The 21,496-nt window shown below is 44.4% G+C and overlaps 1 protein-coding gene across 3 annotated transcripts in view; it reads left to right on the plus strand.

Moving 5' to 3' along the window:
- The first annotated feature begins 8,130 nt into the window (after positions 1-8,130).
- Positions 8,131-21,496, plus strand: part of LOC138515909 (alcohol dehydrogenase 1-like) — a 162,396-nt gene continuing 149,030 nt past the window's right edge. The window contains exons 1-2 of one of the 3 annotated variants that reach the window (XM_069630671.1): positions 8,164-8,249; positions 8,483-8,610. In XM_069630671.1, the coding sequence (XP_069486772.1) occupies positions 8,240-8,249; positions 8,483-8,610 (138 nt within the window). In that variant the 5' untranslated portion in view covers positions 8,164-8,239. Of the gene's footprint in view, positions 8,250-8,482; positions 8,611-21,496 lie in introns of all 3 variants that reach the window. The other 2 variants (XM_069630669.1, XM_069630670.1) reach the window with 2 other exon arrangements.

The following is a 21,496-nucleotide window of genomic DNA, read 5'->3' on the forward strand; positions in this document are numbered from 1 at the left end:
TGTTCAATTTTCCAAGCATCACTAATAGCCGGAAATAGATAATCATGTTGGAATTTGTAGTACTGCGTTTTAGAAATGAAATGGAGTCCCACAAACTGAAAGAAAGACTCTAACTTTCTAAAACTGGACCCACTAAAAAGTGAGGCAGCTGCACACAGTAGATTGCTTGCTGGCAGTTTCCCCAGCATCAGCTTTGCAGACCATGAGATCGTATGATGTAATGGACAACTGGCATGTATTTTGACGTTACTGCCTTGTGTTTGACGAGTCACATTCATCAATGGCTTACCACATACTTCCCCTGTAACTGAATGCCCACATTTCAGCATACTTATAATATCCATCAAACAACTGTCGAATACTATGTATGTGTCCTCTTTCATTAGACTGTCATCCTGCATCACAGTTGTTTCGGACTGTACCGTTTTGGACATATCACAAGAATTGAAAATAACATCGTTGATATCAAGTTCTGATGCCTCGGTGAATAGTACTGCTGGTTCATTCTCTGTCATTTCAACATCTGTTACTTGAACATTGATGGGAGAACAAAACAATGTTGACAGCTTTTTGGGTGGCATTTTTTTGGTGGGTGTAGATGGTGTGAATTGATCTGCGACTACTTCAGAGCTATCTTCAACACATTCAGTATCATCTTCTTGTGGTGGTGCAGTTGCACTGTAGCAATGGTCCAATAAGCTTTGCTGGATTCTCCGGACACATTCAATTCATATTCTGGCCATTGGACAAATGCATCTCGAGTCTGAACACGCCGCGCCTCAATTAATAGTTCCTCCATAGTGTAAATGGTTTGGCAAGCAACATCTCTCATTTGTTTCACTGTCTGTGTATGCATAGTTTGTACACCCACGGGTAACTAGAGGACAGATTGGAAAAGGGATGTTCAGTTTAAACCCAAGATACAGTATAGTACAATTGACAGAAAAAAACACAATATAGTCCCCAGCACAAAACAATTTCTAAAAATATGAACTGTTTGTAACTAACCTTATTTTTGTTTCTTTTCTTTGCAACTTTCTTGACTGGAACTTCATCATCGGCACGCTGTCGCTCCGATTCGTATCCGCATGTCTCCCCTTCCTCTTGCGCTGCAACGACTCTAATTTCTGGATCCGCATAGACAGCAGGGAATGGCGCTCCATCGACTCCCTGAAACATAGTACTTTCATTACTATGTATCACAATATTGAAAACATAAAACCCACTTGAGGACGACCACACAGGTACATCTCAATAGCTAAACACAAATTAAACATTGTGTAGAACAATCAAACGACAAGTATTCGAGCTCTGATGATCTAGTTCGATGCAACTGTCAGTATCCATACCTCTGGCTCCGCACAGACTGTCATGAATGATTTTATTGGAGAGGACGCCTCAGCAACTCCCTGAACCACAGTACTTAGTATGGTTTTCAATATTGAAAACATAACACACACTTGGGGTCGACGACACAGGTACATATCAATGGCTAACCACGAATGAAACATTGTGTAGAACAATCGCGCTACAAGTATACAAGATCTGATGATCTTGTTCGATGCGACTGTCAGTATCTATACCTCATGTTGATGAAGAACATCTAGGGATGTTGTCAATGTGGTGGACGCTTCAGCATCTCCCTGAAAGACAGTACTTGCATTAGTATGGATAACAATAATTACAACTGAAAACAAACACTAGGGGACGACAACTAAGGTGTATATCGATTGATAAGCACTAACCAAACATTCGGTAAAATAATTACACGATACATAAAAACTATTACTTGACATGCATAAAACAAGTCTGTAGCGGAATAGCTAAGTAAGATTACCTGATATGCGCTAGAAGTGGTTGATAACTGCCGGCACGGATGGAGAATGTTCTTGCTTCATATTCAGTGGATAGTCAAGCAGTTGTAAAGGTAAATTATTGTTTGATAATGAAATGCCAATATTAAAAATTGCCACGTAATGCAACAGAATACTTGACAATAATGCTATTGAAAATGCGCAATGTGGCACAGTTCCCTGTGCCCATAAATAGATTTCCTTTGAGGGTTATAAAATCGAAAAATAATGTATTGATAAATGTCATTATTCAAAAAGCTATACACTCATATCAATATCGAAAGTATTACAAGGAGCAGAACACCTAAAATATCAATTAATCAATTCGGCTACCTACACGCTACCGCAAGGCCTAAAGCTAAATCCGGACACTTGACTCACCAGTGGCGGAATGTGGACGAATAGAGTGGGAATAGCATTTGCGAGCAATTTTCGTGTCGTTCGCCGTTTATTCTTCTTTGTTACCAAGGATGTGGCGTACATGTTCGAGGGAAAGTGCCGGCTGCAGATGCGGTATCGATCACCCCTCTTGTCCTCAAAGACTTGTTGGACTCTACTTTCAAGCTCTGACGGTGCATATCCGCAATATCGGACCCATTCTCTTACCCGATCTACAGTCTTAGGGAATACCTGCATTGTAGTGCCTTCAGATTTATCATGGGTCTTTGAAGGGCAACCGCTAATCGAACAGGCAGGCATTGTTGAAAATTCTGAAAAGTAAATATCAACATTATTATAAATTCTTGAAGAATAAAAATGTGATAAAAAAAGTAAATGAAACATACAATGTTCAAAGCAAGGTCTGTTTTGGTCGCCGGAACCATACCAGTTCATCATGTGCGGCTTAGTATTTGAATAACTATCACAAATTAATAAATGATGTGACTAAACTCTGAACATGTGACCTTGGATGTACTGTCTTGCACGAGGAGGAAACATGCTTGCATTATAGACAGGACCCGCAAAGGATGCAATTCGATGACAATTGACACAGATGAACATAAATAGATCTATTGATAGCATAACAATTGAAACTCAAGTCAATAGCAATAAGACCAATGAACATAGCACTATTGAGTACTCTACCCGCAAATAGATAGAAATGTAAAAATGAACGATATGACAAGGATACATGGCCTTACCTTGACCAACAAACAGTTAGATTCAGCAAGCCGAGTAGTTTGTGGCAGGAAAACAGGTAGATGGCCACAGATAGCAAACTGACGAGTTTGCTCTAAGCGGTCACAGAAGTTCACAGATAGCACGACGATGAGCAGATTAGCATCGATCTCAGTGGTTCTCAGGTAGCACGTTCAGGAGTTGACTTGCAAAGCGCAAAGATGTTCTCATGAGACATATCAAGTGGTTTATAAAGTATTAGAAACAGGGGTGTGTTTGTGGATGAATGACGTGTATATGTCATGGTATTATGTGGTTTGCAGGGGGCTGCCAGCGTGAGGGGGGATCCTGGACGGAGACACAGGGTCTGAGGAGGCCATGTGAGCAATGGCCACTGGGCGTGGGATACCTTTTGAAGTGTACATGCTGTTTGGCACCTTGGCCGTTATCGCCCCTGACAGCACACCTTGGCAACGCTCATCCCCTGGTGCGAACTGCCTTTGATAGGGGGGGTGGATGGGCCGGTGGGCGTGCAGACAAGGCACAGGAAGACTGCTGAATGGAGACACACTTATGTGGATTGCAGGGGCGCGGCCTGCTTCAGGGGTGGCCTGCCTGGAGACACAGGGTCTGAGGAGGCCATGTGAACAATGACAACTGGGCGTGGGATACCTTTTGAAGTGTACATGCTGTTTGGCACCTTGGCCGTTATCACCCCTGACAGCACACCTTGGCAGCGCTCATCCCCTGGTGCGAACTGCCTTTGATAGGGGGGGGTGGATGGGCCGGTGGGCATGCAGACAAGGCATTGGAAGACTGCTGAATGGAGACATACTTATGTGGATTGCAGGGGCAAGGCCTGCTTCCGGGGAGGCCTGCCTGGAGACACGGGTTCTGAGGAGGCCATTTGAGCAATGGCCACTGGGCGTGGGATACCTTTAGAAGTGTACATGCTGTTTGGCATCTTGGCCGTTATCGCCCCTGACAGCACACCTTGGCAGTGCACATCCCCTGGTGCGAACTACCTTTGATAGGGGCGGGGGGGTGGATGGGCCGGTGGGCGTGCAGACAAGGCACAGGAAGACTGCTGAATGGAGACACACTTATGTGGATTGCAGGGGCGTGGCCTGCTTCAGGGGACAGGGTCTGAGGAGGCCATGTGAGCAATGGCCACTGGGCGTGGGATACCTTTTTGAAGTGTTCATGCTATTTGGCACCTTGGCCGTTATCACCCCTGACAGCACACCTTGGCAGCGCTCATCCCCTGGTGTGAACTGCCTTTGATAGGGGGCGGTGGATGGGCCGGTGGGCGTGTAGACAAGGCATCGGAAGACTGCTGAATGGAGACACACTTATGTGGATTGCAGGGGCGCGGCCTGCTTCAGGGGAGGCCTGCCTGGAGACACGGGGTCTGAGGAGGATTGTGAGCAATGGCCACTGGGTGTGGGATACCTTTTGAAGTGTACATGCTGTTTGGCACCTTGGCCGTTATCGCCCCTGACAGCACAACTTGGCAGCGCTCATCCCCTGGTGCAAACTGCCTTTGATAGGGGGGGGTGGATGAGCCGGTGGGCGTGCAGACAAGGCATTGGAAGACTGCTGAATGGAGACACACTTATGTGGATTGCAGGGGCAAGGCCTGCTTCCGGGGAGGCCTGCCTGGAGACACGGGTTCTGAAGCGGCCATTTGAGCAATGGCCACTGGGCGTGGGATACCTTTAGAAGTGTACATGCTGTTTGGCACCTTGGCCGTTATCGCCCCTGACAGCACACCTTGGTAGTGCTCATCCCCTAGTGCGAACTACCTTTGATGGGGGGGGGTGGATGGGCCGGTGGGCGTGCAGACAAGGCACAGGAAGACTGCTGAATGGAGACACACTTATGTGGATTGCAGGGGCGTGGCCTGCTTCACAGGACAGGGTCTGAGGAGGCCATGTGAGCAATAGCCACTGGGCGTGGGATACCTTTTTGAAGTGTTCATGCTATTTGGCACCTTGGCCGTTATCACCCCTGACAGCACACCTTGGCAGCGCTCATCCCCTGGTGCAAACTGCCTTTGATAGGGGGCGGTGGATGGGCCGGTGGGCATGTAGACAAGGCATCGGAAGACTGCTGAATGGAGACACACTTACGTGGATTGCAGGGGTGCGGCCTGCTTCAGGGGAGGCCTGCCTGGAGACACGGGGACTGAGGAGGCATTGTGAGCAATGGCCACTGGGCGTGGGATATCTTTTGAAGTGTACCTGCTGTTTGGCACCTTGGCCGTTATCGCCCCTGACAGCACACCTTGGCAGCGCTCATCCCCTGGTGCGAACTGCCTTTGATGGGGGGGTGGATGGGCCGGTGGGCGTGCAGAAAAGGCACAGGAAGACTTCTGAGCGGAGACACACTTATGTGGATTGCAGGGGCGCGGCCTGATTCAGGGGAGGCCTGCCTGGAGACACGGGTCTGAGGAGGCCATGTGATCAATGGCCACTGGGCGTGGGATACCTTTTGAAGTGTACATGCTGTTTGGCACCTTGGCCGTTATCGCCCCTGACAGCACACCTTGGCAGCGCTCATCCCGTGGTGCGAACTGCCTTTGATAAGGGGGGTGGATGGGCCAGTGGGTGTGCAGACAAGGCACAGGAAGACTGCTGAATGGAGACACACTTGATTCATTTAAAAAATCGAAAGAACCGTTGTTAAAATATATGTTGTTTTTTATTTTGTTTCTTATTTTGATTGCACAAAACTACAAAACTTTGCACATTGTACAGGTCAGGTTGCAGCACAGCGAGAGAAAATCCCCTGTACTGACCGCTGTCACTGGGGAAAGTTTGTCTTATGGCACCAATGACACAGGCGGGTATTACTCTTTGAACGCGGTGTCCAAGCCTCCCTTGAAGGCGCCATGTAAAGGAACGATAGGCCACCAGCCTGTACCACCTGTGAAAAAGAATCATACAAACTGTTTTTAAATGACCAAGATAAGTTTATTAAACCTTTGTTGTCAATGACAATTCTTGTATCTAATGGCATTCTGCTCGGACAAATGCTATCTAGACACTGCACACTGTTGAACGGCTTTCATGCGTTACAATGATATGTAGATGTAATTTTGAATATAGGAGACGACCATGAAATAGTAGTCGCATCACAACCAGAGTATACTTACTCATTACTCGGATTACGAGGACGAACAGTTGCGCGAAGTTTGTGCATAAGCACCATCATTATCATCAACACTCACCGTGTGAGGCAGGCTGCCCTGAAGTCTGGCCGTGGCTCGCCTTCCGAAATGTAGGCCACGCATCCCAAGTTTTCACAGCAGCAGCGGTTCTCGTCCTCGGGTGGCATTAGCTCGCACCGATTGCATGTGCACCAGGTGGAAACACCGTCCATGCGACTAGGTCCAGTGTCTTCATCCGTTGATTCGTCCTGCTAACTGCCGTCCGAAGCCCCATCGTTTTCGCATGTTTCCCTTTCCAGTAGTTCGTCCTCGGTATACTTGGGCTCGTACATGTAGGGCATTATTGAAGCCATTGTGTGTCAAACAAACTAAAATAATTTATAGCGATGGTACAGGTGTTCACACGGGCTACAAGCGGCGAAGGTAGCTGATCAGAGCACAGAAACGAGTCACAGAATACTCATAGTAACACAGAGAGAGGAATGGAATCGAAAATCGGTCTGTTTATACTTATTGAGTAAAGAGGCGTCCTGTCATTTCCATGGTGACACGTCATTAGCTGAAGCGCAGCGAATGTTGACACGAGACGTGCTTTGGCGTTGTGAAATGGGCAGTACATGTCTGCTGATGACAGACTCAGGAGTGGGGGATATGATTTAGTGCCGCAAAAGCAGGTCACCCAGGGCGATGGGGCAAGTGATAGGATTATCACAAAATGGGAGCGCCCTGCTGCCTTTTTTCGTGTGTGTTTAATGGACGAAAACTCAGGTAAGGTCCATAGGAAATGTTTTGAATAACGACCGACTTATGCTTAAAAACACATGGCCGACCCATAGGGACAATAAAAATTTCTGACCGAACCATTCCTTTAAGGTGAAACAATCTGATGCAATGAAATACTTTAAATTCATTGGAAAAAAACTTTGAAGTGACTGTAAGGTGCTGATTTAGTGCATCAAAACCCCTGAAATTTGGCAGGTGTTTGAAGCTATGCCACCTTAACTTTGAGATCCCCATTGTGCAGCCCCTAAGCGCACTAATGACAGCACAATGACATGACATCACATAACATCACTTAGGACATGTCAGATGCCATTAGTGATGTCATTATATGGGAAATCGGGTTGGCACACCACCTATGAACGTCCTGTGTCAAAAGCAAAATGCTGACAAGTGCCAGCTGGTACTTTGCAAATTCATAATTAAGCATGGCTGAATCAGTTCTTCATCCTTCTGAGGTTGATAATATAGCCAAAACACACTTGTAATAAGGACGGCTTCTAGGAGGAGGTTTTTGATATAAATGTATATCAATACTGTATAAATGTCATACTGCATCTCATACTGCATCTCATGTTTGCAGAGATGTGCACGGAATGAATCCGACTAGAATGATAGGCTCATGGTTCATGACCCTAAATACATTTTCAGTGTGTTCAGTCTCCAGATTTAACCTACAAATCTTTTTACTGGTAAGTGCAATGGACCAACACCAAGACTTTAGCTTGTCCCAGCTGCATCCAGAGGGCCTCTCCAACATATCTATGCCCTGCAAACTCAATGGGGAGTTTTAGCGTCTCCTATTAACGGTGCTGCTGGTGCAGTGCAAAAAATAGCCAAGAGGCATCCCCACATTTTTTGACCGCTGCCTCACCAAGTCCTGCAACAGCCCTGGTTGTGGTAGGATAACAAAATAATCAGGAAAAAGCATGCAGGGAAGGCGTCAAAAAGAAGAAAGAGTAGTGGGATCAGCTTTTCCTAGGTGGGACCAATTAAACGCAGCATGGAATAAGCAGTAAAAAGGCCTCACAACAAGGGCAATAACAGCACAGTGGTCAATGTTGTAGCAAACTTCAATACAAAACGAACAACTACTGCTTTTGCCCTTGAGCGTTTTCCTTGTAATAGAACACCATCATGCAACCTCACCGTCTGATTGTGTTCATTGCCCTCTCCGAGAATGCTGTTTATCCAGTTCCACAGCACCTGCATGAGAGACTTTCCTTTAAAATTGTGTTCAATCTTTTCTAACGTCTTGTCCGAGAGGTTAAACGGCTGCTTGGCGCACGAGATCTAGCAAGATGGAAAGAGCTTCATGTGGTCAAGTAAGCGACGTGTGTCAGTCCCAGCCATACATATTATGGGTACACAGTGGGCTTGGGTTGTTTTGCGTCTGGCTTTGCGGGGCGGATGGATACACGATATTCTTCGAATCAGAGTTTGAGATCTTCACGCGAATCAAATCAATGCTATTATTGTTTCATTGTGGCTAAAAATTGATCTGTGTATTTTAATATGTACTTACGTTAATGTAATTCATTTGATGTCTCCGTTTTAGGTTATTTCTTAAATGTCTGTAATTTTCCAGGTGAAGCTGTTGTGGCTGCACTTATGACACAACACAGGATGGGGATTGAAGTGCTTTATTGTTGCTTCACAGTAAAGCATATACATCACAATTCTATAGTAAGTCTAATTGTGCATAAGTCAATGACCTGTAGTTGCTTCACTATCAGGGAACACAATGTCATATAAAAGTAAATGCTTTTTTGGCTCTACATTGTAATGAGGAAGGCAGAGGCCTTCACACAGGAGGCGCGCCGGGGAGCGTCCTGTTGCTCCGGTTGTCACTATCTTCTCCCCGCTTCCACGTGGGAAGCCGTGCATATCCCGCATCGCTCCGTCGGTCACTCTCTTCTCCTCGCTTGTGCGTGGGAAGCCGTGTACATCCCGCATCAAAGTCTCGCGAGATCTCGCGAGGATGCGTCCCCACAGAAGCGTAGTCCCTTTTCCACTTCAATGTCATTTCGGATATTTGATGTGGGTGAAGTTCATTATGCAACATTGCGAGAAGTTACTTCTTTTGAGCTGGCAGGTTTCTGATTTCTCTTTTTACCAAATCACAAGATTTTCAATGTAGTATTTACAGTGTAGGCAGACGTTGTAGCGCAATCGAGGATAGGTTCGGTATAACAAACTTTGCACTGGTGCAAGTAATTAACACTGGCCCTTGTGCAAAAACACAAATCCTTTCAATGCAATTCTGCACCAATGGAAAGGACTTGGACTAAGGCTGCCAAAAGGGAATTAAAAATATATGTTGTTGGGAGTCTGGCGATTATGGCAAAGGTGCTAATTGCCCGCAGTCTTATGGCATGGAACTTGAAAGTCCAGCACTGTTGTTTTACTGTCAACTTACCCCTTTTTTATCAGGATGGTATAGCTTGAAACAACATGCTTCTTGACATCTGTGGAACATATTTTAATACCTGTTATGTGTCCAGATCCTGGCTAAGTCCTTGATGTTTTGTCGTGCCACTGGGGGACATATGTGACATTGTTGTACCTTGCAAAATATCCTACTTACGTATGCACCAGGAGGCCCAAAAAGCTGGTTGCACATAAACATTGGTGGAAGCAGGTGTTGGTTTGAAGGGGCAGAGCCAGGGTTCGAAGGGGTTCTTGGAGGTCACTGTTGGGTCAATACTAGGAGGAGAAATGGAAAGCTAGTGGAGGATTGTCACAATACAACTAGGAGATAACAATGAATGCTTCAGGCTCTTATCATTACTTTGGAATGGTGGGGACCAGAACTGCTGAGTGGAAAGGTAAGATCTGGTGCAGATTTAATTAAGTTGGTATATTGCAAACTATTTAGAATGACAAGGCATGGTGCGTAGTAAGAGCTGCTGTGTGCAATTAAGAAGGAGAACAACTTATAGATATTTGCCAATATGTTGTATATATAGTTCATGCACTGACTTCACTCTTTGCACCTCCATGTACACACCCCACTGTCTCTTGTCACGGTTTATTACACGGCACACGCCAGCTAGGGAACTCCTTCACAATGAATGTGGCACACAATAAAACGCGTTTTATTCTTAATATACTATGGATTCTTTTGAGTAGGCCTCCAACCCGTCTCGCACCCAACCTCCACAAACACCCTGTGTCACAATAGACTAGGAACCAGGCCAATGTGTATCAATAAGATATTTATTAATTTATTAGTTAATGAAAAAGGAAAATCAAAACAATGACACAGCCACCAATGTTGCGGCAACACAAAATGCAATAATCTCTAAAAACAACCAAGTTAAGATATACTATTACGTTTTTTTAATGGCAGAACAGAAAAAGAACAATTTATCACAAAGTGATAGCACCTACAGTAAAGCACTCCCCCCTGCAACACTCACCCCCAAAAATCAATTAAACGTGATCTCTATTAATAGAAGGAAGTGGCAAGGAGTAGGAATATAGAGAGAAAATCGGATTTGGGGTGAAGCCCACCACCACAAGATGGGAAGCCAGCAAAGAAAGGGAAAACCTGTTTTTGGAGCAAAAGGGAAGAATGGCGTTTTGATTATCTCTCACAACTGCTAGGGGACAGAATAGAAGAAAATGTGTATTGCTTACACTTAGGAGATAGGCAAAGTTTTCGAGAATACTGATCAGCACACCAGGGCAAAACAGAAATGAAGTAGGAAAATCGGTTTTGAGAAAAAGCAAATGCAAAGGGTTAATACAGTGGCAAATGGAAATGTGTTTACACTGGGGCTCACAATGACAGGCAGCTCAGGGAAGGGGTTTAGCTTAGAATTGGAGCATTGCTTTTCAGTGACAAGGACAGAGGCAAATAACAGGTAGAGTTCTAGGCAAAAGGGATTTCTCACACTAATATAAACTGACAGATGCAAATAGGGATTACTTTGGTAATGCACACAATACACGGGCAAATTCAGTTTTCAGCTCACAATGGGAATAATTCTTTGGAGGCAACACTTTAATGACTATAACAATTAAATAAAAACACCAGGAACAAGATTGTTGATTTCGAATTCCAACAATCTTTATCCGTGAATTTCAATGGGGGTATTAATTGATTTCTTCCAAAAAATACTAAGGATTTACACAGACAAATGCTGTGTTTTCTTAATGAGGATATGCTGACATATTCAGGCAAACAAGAAATTCTTCTATGAGGAGATGACTGGACCACATGGGCAATTGGGGTTCTCAATGGGGAAATATCAGATGCACTGCTAAAAATGAAGGGATAATGCAATTTACGGCTGGGGTTATATGCTACTCACATAGAAAGCCTTGGTTTAGGATTCAGGATAGCCAGCTGGATCTCAGGACACTCTGGACAGAAAGGGCAAGGGGTCTGGTCACTCCACTCTCAAAGATGGTAAGGTTCAACAGCCTTCCCTCCATCCTCCTTCTCCTGTCTCCCCATTTGTGTGCGTGCCTTGAGTCCTAGTGCAGTCCCCCTTATATAGCAGAACTGACATCACTAACTTTACAATCTAGGGGAAGTACCCTGTGATTATCCCTGCACCAGGATTGTACAGTTTCTCTCTCTCTCTCCGTCCCCCATCGGGATTGGTTTAAGGATTTTGGGAGCACCATCTGTTTATTGCCCTTTATTACCATGCTTGGTTCTCATTTCATCTTTCTGGCAAAAACTAGTTATGTATCATAACTACATAATTGTACTAGCAACTGCCACATGCAACGTATATTCTGTTTGCGTTGGTCATGGGGAATTAGATAAACTGACCGCCAAATCTGTGCGATGTAGCATGGCCATGTGCCACCTTTTTGTCCGTTTTCATAAATTGTGCAACAGTTATGATTATATAAGTTCTCAAGCGTGTTCCTAATTTCATTTTCCACCTTTTCATCCAATATCATAATTGTCACATGTTCAGATCAGCCAGAAACCTAATCTAAGTGGCCATTACAGTTCCCAGAGTTCCAGGTAAATACAATTTATAGCCCCAAAACCACCTGGAAATTACATGAAAAATGGCATGAAATTGAAATTAATCCTCAGTCTGATGGCTGCGCAAAATGTCTAAAATGAAATAGTCTTTTAATATTAATTGGGAATGCATTGTGCAATATATGGGGGGCCGCTTCATCCCCCACAGCCATCTGTTCCCCTGGGTCAGCCTGTGACCAGAGGGTTTTTATGAGTCTCTTTGAAATTGGCAGTTTGCTCTTTGAAGTTGGTGCTACAATGACTCACACCTTCTTGTCATGCTTCAGCCACGTTTTTCCTTCTTTTGAAATCTCTTGGCTCCTGCCATCATGTCTGCAGAATAGGGAATTTTGACGCCCTGAGCAGCATCACATTTTATTGTGGGATTGTTAGAGGAGCGCTGTGTTATCCAGCTGGAAGTGAAGCTTGTCATTGTGAAGTTCCTGCCTCAGCCAAAACAGGTTTTTCCTGAAGTAAGTGTCTCTTCAAATGTTACTGGAGTTTTGTGGGGGAAACATAATATAAATTTGCCTTGGTCAACCCCTCCCCCCCACATCAGGTTCTGCTTCCCCGACATTTCCTGTGTGAGCAGTGATATCTTTTTCCATTGTGGCTTTTTAAAGCCGTTTTTATCTGCAAAAACACATGCAGGCAGTTTTTATGTTTAATGTTTACAAATCCTGTCTTGCAGGTCACAGGGTTATTTGACTTACACTGCTGCTTGTCCATTGATGATGATGGATAGGCCCCTTTCCACATGCTTCTTTAATTTTACATGAACAAAAAGAAAAAGCCAGGCCGTTTTTGGTTGCAGTGTTTAAATTCTTGCCACTCACGTGAAATAAAAGCAAAAGCCATCCGTTTTTGGTTGCAGTGTTTAACTTCTTGCCATTTATATGACAGGGAAAGCAAAGTAGGGCTGTTTTTAGTTGCAGTGTTTAAATGATGCTGTTCCGGTAAAAGGGACTTCTGTTTGGGGCCTTTAAATGCACCCCACACTCTCCTTCTCCCTAATAGGTCTATGAGCGGTGCACACGTACCCCAGTATTCCACCATGCTCCCTCTCTGCTCTTCGATGGTCTGCACTCTCCAGTACTCTGCAATTTATTCTGTTCACCCTTCTCTCCCCTGCACTACTTTCTCCACTGCACCCCTTTATCCAGTGCTCCCCTCCCCCTGTTTCTGAGGGTATTCGCTTCACACACACATACACACATCTTTATAGCGTGGACCCTCCTTAGTCTGCAGGTTTTATATCGTCTGTGCTACTGCTGTCTCTCTCCCCAGTCTGTTCATTTTTTAACCCTTCGCCATTTCCCTGTGCTCACCTCTCCCGTACACACCTCTCTTGTTCTCACCATGGTGTAAAAACACAGACTTTATTCTGATGGTGCCCTTCACACATCTCCTTCTTTTACACTAATACACCTTTTTCACCCCTGCTCTGTGTGCTACACCACCTATTTTTTCATTTGCACATAACTTGTCCATGACTGAAGCAATGGTGTCGATTGTGCAGTTTTAGTGTTTGCCTTCACTCCAGTCCCTTCTGACACACTTTATCCAAATTATCTGAAGCACCAGTGCTTTCAGTGAGATTTAAAAAAATGGGTGGGAGGACCTAAAGCATGAAAAGGGGATATAGCTTGTAAAGCGACGGCTTGTGGACCAACCATAACTCTTAATTATTTTGTCAAGCTTCATGATGTTATTGGCCCAAAACCCTTGACCATGCAGCACCTTCAGCAGCCCTTCTGTTCCAGAGACCAATCCTAACCTTGAACATAGCCCAGCACTCAGTGCAATTCAAACTGCACTCAGCACACCCAGAAAAAGCAGCATTACCAATGTTTAAACTTTTTATAACCTATTATCTCCTATAGCGGTAACTGTTTTATGTATTCCAAATATAGCCAGATAAGTGAACCATGGAACCAAGATAAGGTGCTTTCACGTGTTCACACAATGTGGGTAATGTTAAGGCTGCAAACATTGGGTGCCAGCGCCCCTGGTTCCAATTCAGGCATCTCTTATCCCCCCAACCAAACACACAGACACATTCTAGTAATGTGACCCCTCAAGACTATCAGTTGAACAAGGACAAACCTCCATTTTTGGGGGCCTGGGGAGTGGGTCAAAAAGGATCCCAGCTAGACAAAATAGTTCCATATGGGAGAGATGTGATGTGGCCTGTTGATTGCTGCGCATGTTAATAGATTATCATGCATGCCTGACCGCATAGTATGATTTTACCATGTAATACTGAGCTGTTCTACATTTGCAATATCATTTTACCATGTAATACTGAGCTGCTCTACATTTGCAATATCTGTGTAAATCATCAGATACTTTCAATAGAACAGTGACCACCAAGTGGCAAAGTCTGACTTACAAGTGATGTCAAAAATAGAAAGGAGAGGGTGATGCAAATGAAAAATAGTACAAATGATTACAATTCCTCGTAAATGTTCCTTTAAACAATATGGCTGATGATATTAATGATAATTTTGCAGAAGCCAAAAAACTGAAGACTAAAATGTTAGGCAAAAACATATCAAAGTCATTGGTCCCCATTCTGGGTGTGGCGGTCAGGAAACAAGGGTGCCGGTAAGGTCACCGGCACACTTTTTTCCAGATTGCCACACTACGAGTCTGCCTGCAGGGGCCGTAGCACCCGGCAGGTCTCACCCTGTCGGGCGCTTCAGCCCCAGTAGGCAGAGTCGGCACGGAAGCACCAGCACTGTCGCCCCACTCCCATGGAGTTCTATGGTACTCCACAGGAGCTGTGAGTTACCGAATCTGCCTATTGACTCTGAGGGTACTTGTAATGTCCCGGTGGCACCGGGAAGTCAGGCGGCAGATTCAGTGTTTCCCGCTTGGAATGAGGCCCATTGAATTCATTGCTGCAATTCAAGAAAATAGACCTAGGGATTATCCCTTCTGACCAACAGACCTTTTTTATATCTATCAGGCAGAGTTACTAACATAGACATTTCATTCCATCTTGCCTATGACTTTGCTTACAGACCCCTTATAAGAATATGAAATGTTCACTCTCTGCACTTTTCCAACGGGTGCATTCAGGTGCCTCGTTTCTCACCTGGGCGTCTTCCCCCTAGGATGGAAGTTCACTGTCATCCATCTAGTCAGGTGATGCATCCCCTCCAAGGTTCATCTTGCAGCTCCTTGTGTGCCCTGTGGCTTCTGAACACAAAACATCATCATAGATCTGCCTACATCCTAGTGCCAACTTCTCCTCTTACTTGCTTTCCTTTGCCAGCATTCGTAGTTGCATATTACATGGTATCCCGACTGCCAGACGAGTGCTGTTGGCTGCTTTGGCGTTTTGCTTCCGGATTGGATTTATACTGCATTGGATTAGCAGCTGATCATATATACCCGAAGATCTTTTGCATCGTCTTCTAAGCCACGCCCACAAAAACCAACATATGCCCATCCGTCGAAGTCATTATTATATATGAGGATCATGGAAAGGAGCAGGCCGCAGGCATCCGGTCGCAGCAGGATCGGGAGGGGGAGGGACTGAGAAGGGGGGATGGTAGGGAAAACCGAACATTGGGAGATACAATATCAAAGAAATTGAATAAAAAAAGAAAAAAACTAAAAAAGAAGCTCTGCAGTTTGATTTCCGAATGGCTTCCAGCAGATCCTTCAGAAAAATCTTCAGGAGGGGATCAGGGAGGATCGGCAGGACAAGGCAAATCTGGGTGATATCAAAATTGGGGACTCTGCTTTCAGGGATGAATTAGATGTGGAGAATCAGATGGTGGTGTTCGCTGCCGGGATGTGGGGTAGTGGGATGTGATTGTTGGTAGAGTATGCCCGTGGGTAAAACCCAAGGTTTTTGATGGCCTTATAAATGTAATGAAACAAAGGAAGCAAGAGAAGGATAGAAGAGCACCCTATTACAAATGTAGGGGAAGAGGTTAAGTTGCTTGGTGTCTTCAAAAAACCCTTGGCCCAAAGGGCAGAGAAAAATATGAATAAAAATATGGCTCATATAAGTATGGAAGAAGCTGCATTGGCTCCACACAAGAGCGGAGGGCTGAGCACGCTGGAGGAGGAGCAGCAAGAGGAAAGAGTCCCCAATAACACCGGAAGGGGGCCGTCCCTCTCACTTTAATGGATGATCACATAAGATTGACAGTAAAATGTGTGTTAGAACAACTAATAGGAGGTCTCTCGGTGGGGGCTAAGCCTTGGGTGGAAGGTCTGGGTGAAAGGTACAGAAAGAGGTTGGGGTGGAAGAACTGGAGGTAGTGGAGTTTTTGAGAGTGGTACATAGGGACAAGGGAGAGGAGTAAAGGGTAAGCAGACCTATGTGATGATGGAGGATAAATATACACTCTTCAAAGAGACTTTAGGGGAAGGAGGCTACCAGGGGAGAACAACAATGGCTGAGTCCTCATACTTGGATAACGGCCAGCCTAAAATAGCAAGTGATGATCAAATCTGGGATAATAAGTTTAAGGAGGTCCAATGAGAGATCCCCACTTCATAGATAGTCCCAGTTAACTTCTATTCTATATGTTTGAATGTGGGGGCCAGACTCCCTCTAAAGGGGGCAAGTGCTGGCTCTTTTGAATGAAAAACCAGCACTGAGTCTCATCCAAACATATAAAATGTGTGGACTTTATACACCCTGAAAGATATGATTGTGTTAGGATAGTAATGCCATCTCGGATGGTGTATAAGGTGTTGCTAACCGAAACTCAGTTTTAACAAATCGGGCTAGGAACTAGTCCCATTTAATTCGGTAGAACAACAGGCGAATGGTGATCAAGGCACACATAGGTCAGGTCCGGCAAGGGAAAACAAATGTATCTGTCCCTCGGGGGAGGGGGAGACCGGACCGGAAGAGAATGATCGAAATATGGGGGAGGCCAGCTAGAGATGGCTAGCGCTGACACACAGTAATCCATTTCAGACCTGAAAGGACTAAATAAGCAGTTTAAGTAAAGATTTGAGGTTGTCTTTAGTGTCCTGGAACTCAAGGGGTTCCTCTAATTTGTGCACCAACAAGAACTTGTGTCGATATCTAGGGTGTTATGAAATAATCTTTACACAGTAGATGAGGTTGCTAGGTCTCCCGGTATTGGATGGTTATGAAATTTGGGTGAAGGGGCAGCAAACAAGGGACTGAGGGGTAGACCGGCGGGAGGTCTCCTGGTAGCAATACATAATGGTTGTGGAATAAGGGTCCTAGAGTCAAGACATGTGTCGAATGGCATCTTAGTAGTAACTATGGAGTTCTGTGGTGGACCCCTCGCCCAAATGTATTACTTATAAATATCTACTGTAGTCCCAAGGAGAATTTGAGTAGCACAATAAAAGAAGTACATTTACTGCTAGAAAACTGGTTCTCTTCAACACCGGGATGGCAGATGATTATAGCCGGGGATTGTAATGCTGACAGCTTCCCAGAATCGAGACATGATGTGGACCATATGGCCCTACTTGAGTGGGATAAGGAATTGGAACCAGTAATTACAACAGCGGGTATGGTGAGGAAATACCTACAAGGTAAAATATGGTATGAGATATTGACAGGGTTAGGGCTGTACCTATTTAATAATCTATTTGATGATATAACAACAATACGTCCAACATGGTTTAGGGGTAAGTCCTATTCCACAATCGACCATATCTTTGTGACCAAAAAATGAATGTACTTAGTCACTGAATTCTCGGTGGACCCCACTGACCAGAGTGACCATGCCATGATCTTGCTGGTATTGGATGTAAAAATAATTATACCTACAAATCAACATTTCAGTGAGCCTCTAATTGTAAAGGCCAGAGGCTCCTGGCTGATCTGGCATGAGGGGAATTTTGCCAAATTGAATATGCTACTTTTAAAAGATGTTAATGGAACAGCCTTGACAAAGACATACACCATTAAGAATTTTGAACAACATCTCAAATTAGCTATCAGTTAAGTGATTGGGGGCAATAGGGCACCGAACTCGGGAGGGGGATCATAAGATCTCAAGTGGGGCATCCCTGCAAACATAATTTTGATCACAAGGACAGTTCTGTGAAAAGATTTACATGCAGATCGATAAGATGCACAAGGAAATTGGATCTAGGATGGGAAGTGAAACAAAGAATAACGAGACAATTAAAACAGAAATTGAAAAATGTGATTACATTTCATAAAGCGGTATTATATCAACAGGTTGGGGAAACTATGATGAATTCCTTGAAGGATGGCGACTTATTGAATTTTTGGGTCCTAATAAATGTCCTGGAGATGAACCAGGCAGTAGTTCAAACAATCCCTGTTTCAGAGGAGGTATGGCAGGTGCCCCTACTAGAACTATATGGAAGGGCGGGGGCGGGGGGCAATTGAAAGAATTGGAGAAGGTTAGGCTTCATATATGGAATTTTATCGTCTCCATAGAGGACAAAGAGGGAGCAATCAAGAGCGCTAGCTCCTCCAGAGCAGCAAGCCCAAATCAATTGACCAACCTGACCTTGAAGGGAGACAGGCACTTATTGGCCAAGATGCTGTGGCTATTATAATAGGGATATACAGATAACTAGGTCCTTTCCTCCATCCTGGAGTCTATCTTATGTAGTCCTGATTTATAGGAAGGGTGATGGACTATCACCAGGGAACCATCGCCCCATTGCGCTGATCAATGCAGACTCGAAAATCTTTGCTGCATTGATCCTGAAGCAAATGGAAGCATGGAGCAATGAGAATAATATTCTCTCCACAGGGCAGATGGGTTTTAGCAAAGACATGAGTATGGATATGGGAGTTTGCTGCTAGCTTCACTACAACATACGGCATGGACAAATTCTAATCGGGCCATATATGTGGCATCTATGAACTTATCGCTTGGCTTTGACCTTGTTGATAGGAAAACACTATGGGCAAAGTTGAACAGGCTGGGTCTGCCACATGGATTGTTATCCATACTGATATATTTGCATGAGGGATCATAAATCCAGGAGAGGTTAAATAATGATGGGCTTCTAACCAAGAAGGTGTCAATAAATAATGGCCTACGTCAAGGCTGCTTACTTGCGCCCTGGTTATTCAATCACTATGTCGCAGAGATAGGAAGCGTTCTTGAAAGTGTCTCTTTTGTGGGCCCCAGGCTGGGAGGGGGTGATGTCTGTTGGGCAGTTCATGTTGATGACTTCATACTAACGGATCACATCCCATAGGCGTGCAAAGATTACTGACCGCATTTAACCAGTATGTTACCGATATGCATTTGAGGGTCAATTCTGGGAAGACGGCAATTCCCAGGTTAAGTAAACGGAAAACGACTGTGGTTTAGAGCTGGTTTCTGAATAAAACCAAACTTGCTGTCAAAGACAATATGATCTACTTGGGGTTTCATAATTTATTGCATCCCAGAGGAAATGCTTTCTACGTCACTATATTAAGGATAAGGTGTTGAAATCCATTTCACAAGCAAAAAAGGTGGATGGCAAATTTGGTACATCTTTGATAATTGCGCTGCTAAAATTCTTCCTGCAGAAGGTGGTGTGCCTAAGCTATGGTTCTGAATTCTTTCTACTATGGTTTCGGAGGGAATTAAAGAGCCTTGAAGCCCTCTTTTGGAGGTCGGTTATGTACTAGTTATGAAAATGTGTGGTGTTTGCCGCTATTCGCTATGAGTTGAGGCTTCAATCCCTAGAGAGTGTGGTTGTGAGTAGAGGAGACTGAGCTTATACAGAAAACTCTTTACGGGCAAGGATCGGTCATTATATGCATTATTGAGCCGGGAATTTAGGGAAGGGACACTCCAGTAGGATTACATGGGTGAACTTCACTCAGACTGTCAAATGTTATTAAAGAAAATGGGTACAAGCCTGGAGATGTTGGTGTCCAATCATGAGAATGTGAAAAAGAGGAACCTGAATTTGGATTGGGCGGGTACAAATGATACAATAATGAGTTCTTGTATGGGCCCGAAAAACTCCTGCCGATGTTGAGCCTTACTTGAAGCGTTTACCCAGCAAAAAGGTGTGCAGTAACTTTATGCTTTATATATTCAACGTTTTGCTAACTAGAGAAATCATTGCCTTGCTAGGCAGAGCGCGGACTGTTGCATCAAATTGCCGTTTGTTGCACAGGAGATGCTAAAGAGAGCCCACGTCATTTGGTGCTTTGTTGCCCTACTCTTCGAAAGCAACGCATTAAACACTTTATGAAATTCGTTCAGTATTCTAAGGGGGTTTTTTTTGGAGCACCTCAGGTGGAGTATACTATATGGCAAATCTGTCCCTTTACAGATGGCGGTATTAAGATTGTTATCGAATGTTTGTATGTTACTCTTGATGAATGTTTCCAGCCCTAAAAGCACTACATGCCTCGGACAGAGATTAAGGAAATCCAATTTGATGCTAGAAAGGTTTATCTTAGGGCAGCATAGTATTATAAAAGGGATCAGTTGGTTTTGAATTGAAAGAAGCTTTGTAGTAACACATAAGGGGGAACACATTCTCTAATTTGAATGGGGAAGTTCATCTTGCTCTCGCTGGTCTCTTTCTTGTTTTTTTAAGTATATGGTCCTGTAGGCCTTAATATGTTGAGATTGTATGTCAAAAATGAGATAGAGACCCTAATTTGGTATAAAGTTTATGGAAATCTTGGTCAATGTGATATCTTCATTTTCTTTTAATAAGAAGACCTGTTGTTTAAAGTGGAAAAAAATGTATGTAATTTTGTAAATCATGTCAAGAATTTATTTTTTAAAGGTGATCAAAACAAATAGTAATAGCACAAAAATATATATAGTATATGGTATAGGAGCAGGTCAATTTCTAATACGCATGCATATGTCTAAGGTTAATGCACATGGTCTGCCACCACAATGATTCTAATGTAAAGGCTGATGAATATAGTGATAATCGCATAGCCTGCACCTTGTAGTTTATGGGCAGGTGATGCAGGCATTTGATGGATTAATATCCACATCCAGGTCTACCTTGGTACCGACAGCCAGTGCTCCCCATATGTTCACACATAGTAAGCACAGAGGGACAGAAATACTGACACTCAGGCATTGTGCATTTCCCATACATAGTTGCTCACGAGTCGCTTTAGACTGTTGCCGTCTCCCTCTGAAGTAAACCTGTGCTGCACTGTCCATGACCAAAATTGCCCTGATATACCGGAAAACAAACTGGGGCACAGGGGCGTAGGAGACCCATAAAATGTGGGGGCAAGGGGGGCAGGGGACACCTTGGGACTTTGCTTTTTAAAATGTATTTATTGTGTTTTAGTCGCCGGGTGGCCGGTACCTCATGTAGCTGCTAGGCAGCGAGGCAGGAAGCACAGCGTGCCTGTTGACAGCTGGCAGTGAACCCATGCCACTCACAACAGCTTGCCAACACTGGTTGTGACTTGTAAACACTGTGTCCTGGGACTTGGAGGTCCACGTTTTTAGTAGTAAATTTGAAGCTACAAATTCTAACATACATGCCATCTAAAATACCAGGACTGGCTGTGGGCGCTGCCATGCGGCCACTTAGTGGCAATGCTTACTTCACAGGTTGTGAACCTGAATTCCCATGCCAGGTAGGTCAGGCTTG

The sequence above is a fragment of the Ambystoma mexicanum genome, chromosome 6q, assembly GCF_040938575.1.
Source record: "Ambystoma mexicanum isolate Mex_15411 chromosome 6q, UKY_AmexF1_1, whole genome shotgun sequence".
NCBI lineage: Eukaryota > Metazoa > Chordata > Amphibia > Caudata > Ambystomatidae > Ambystoma > Ambystoma mexicanum.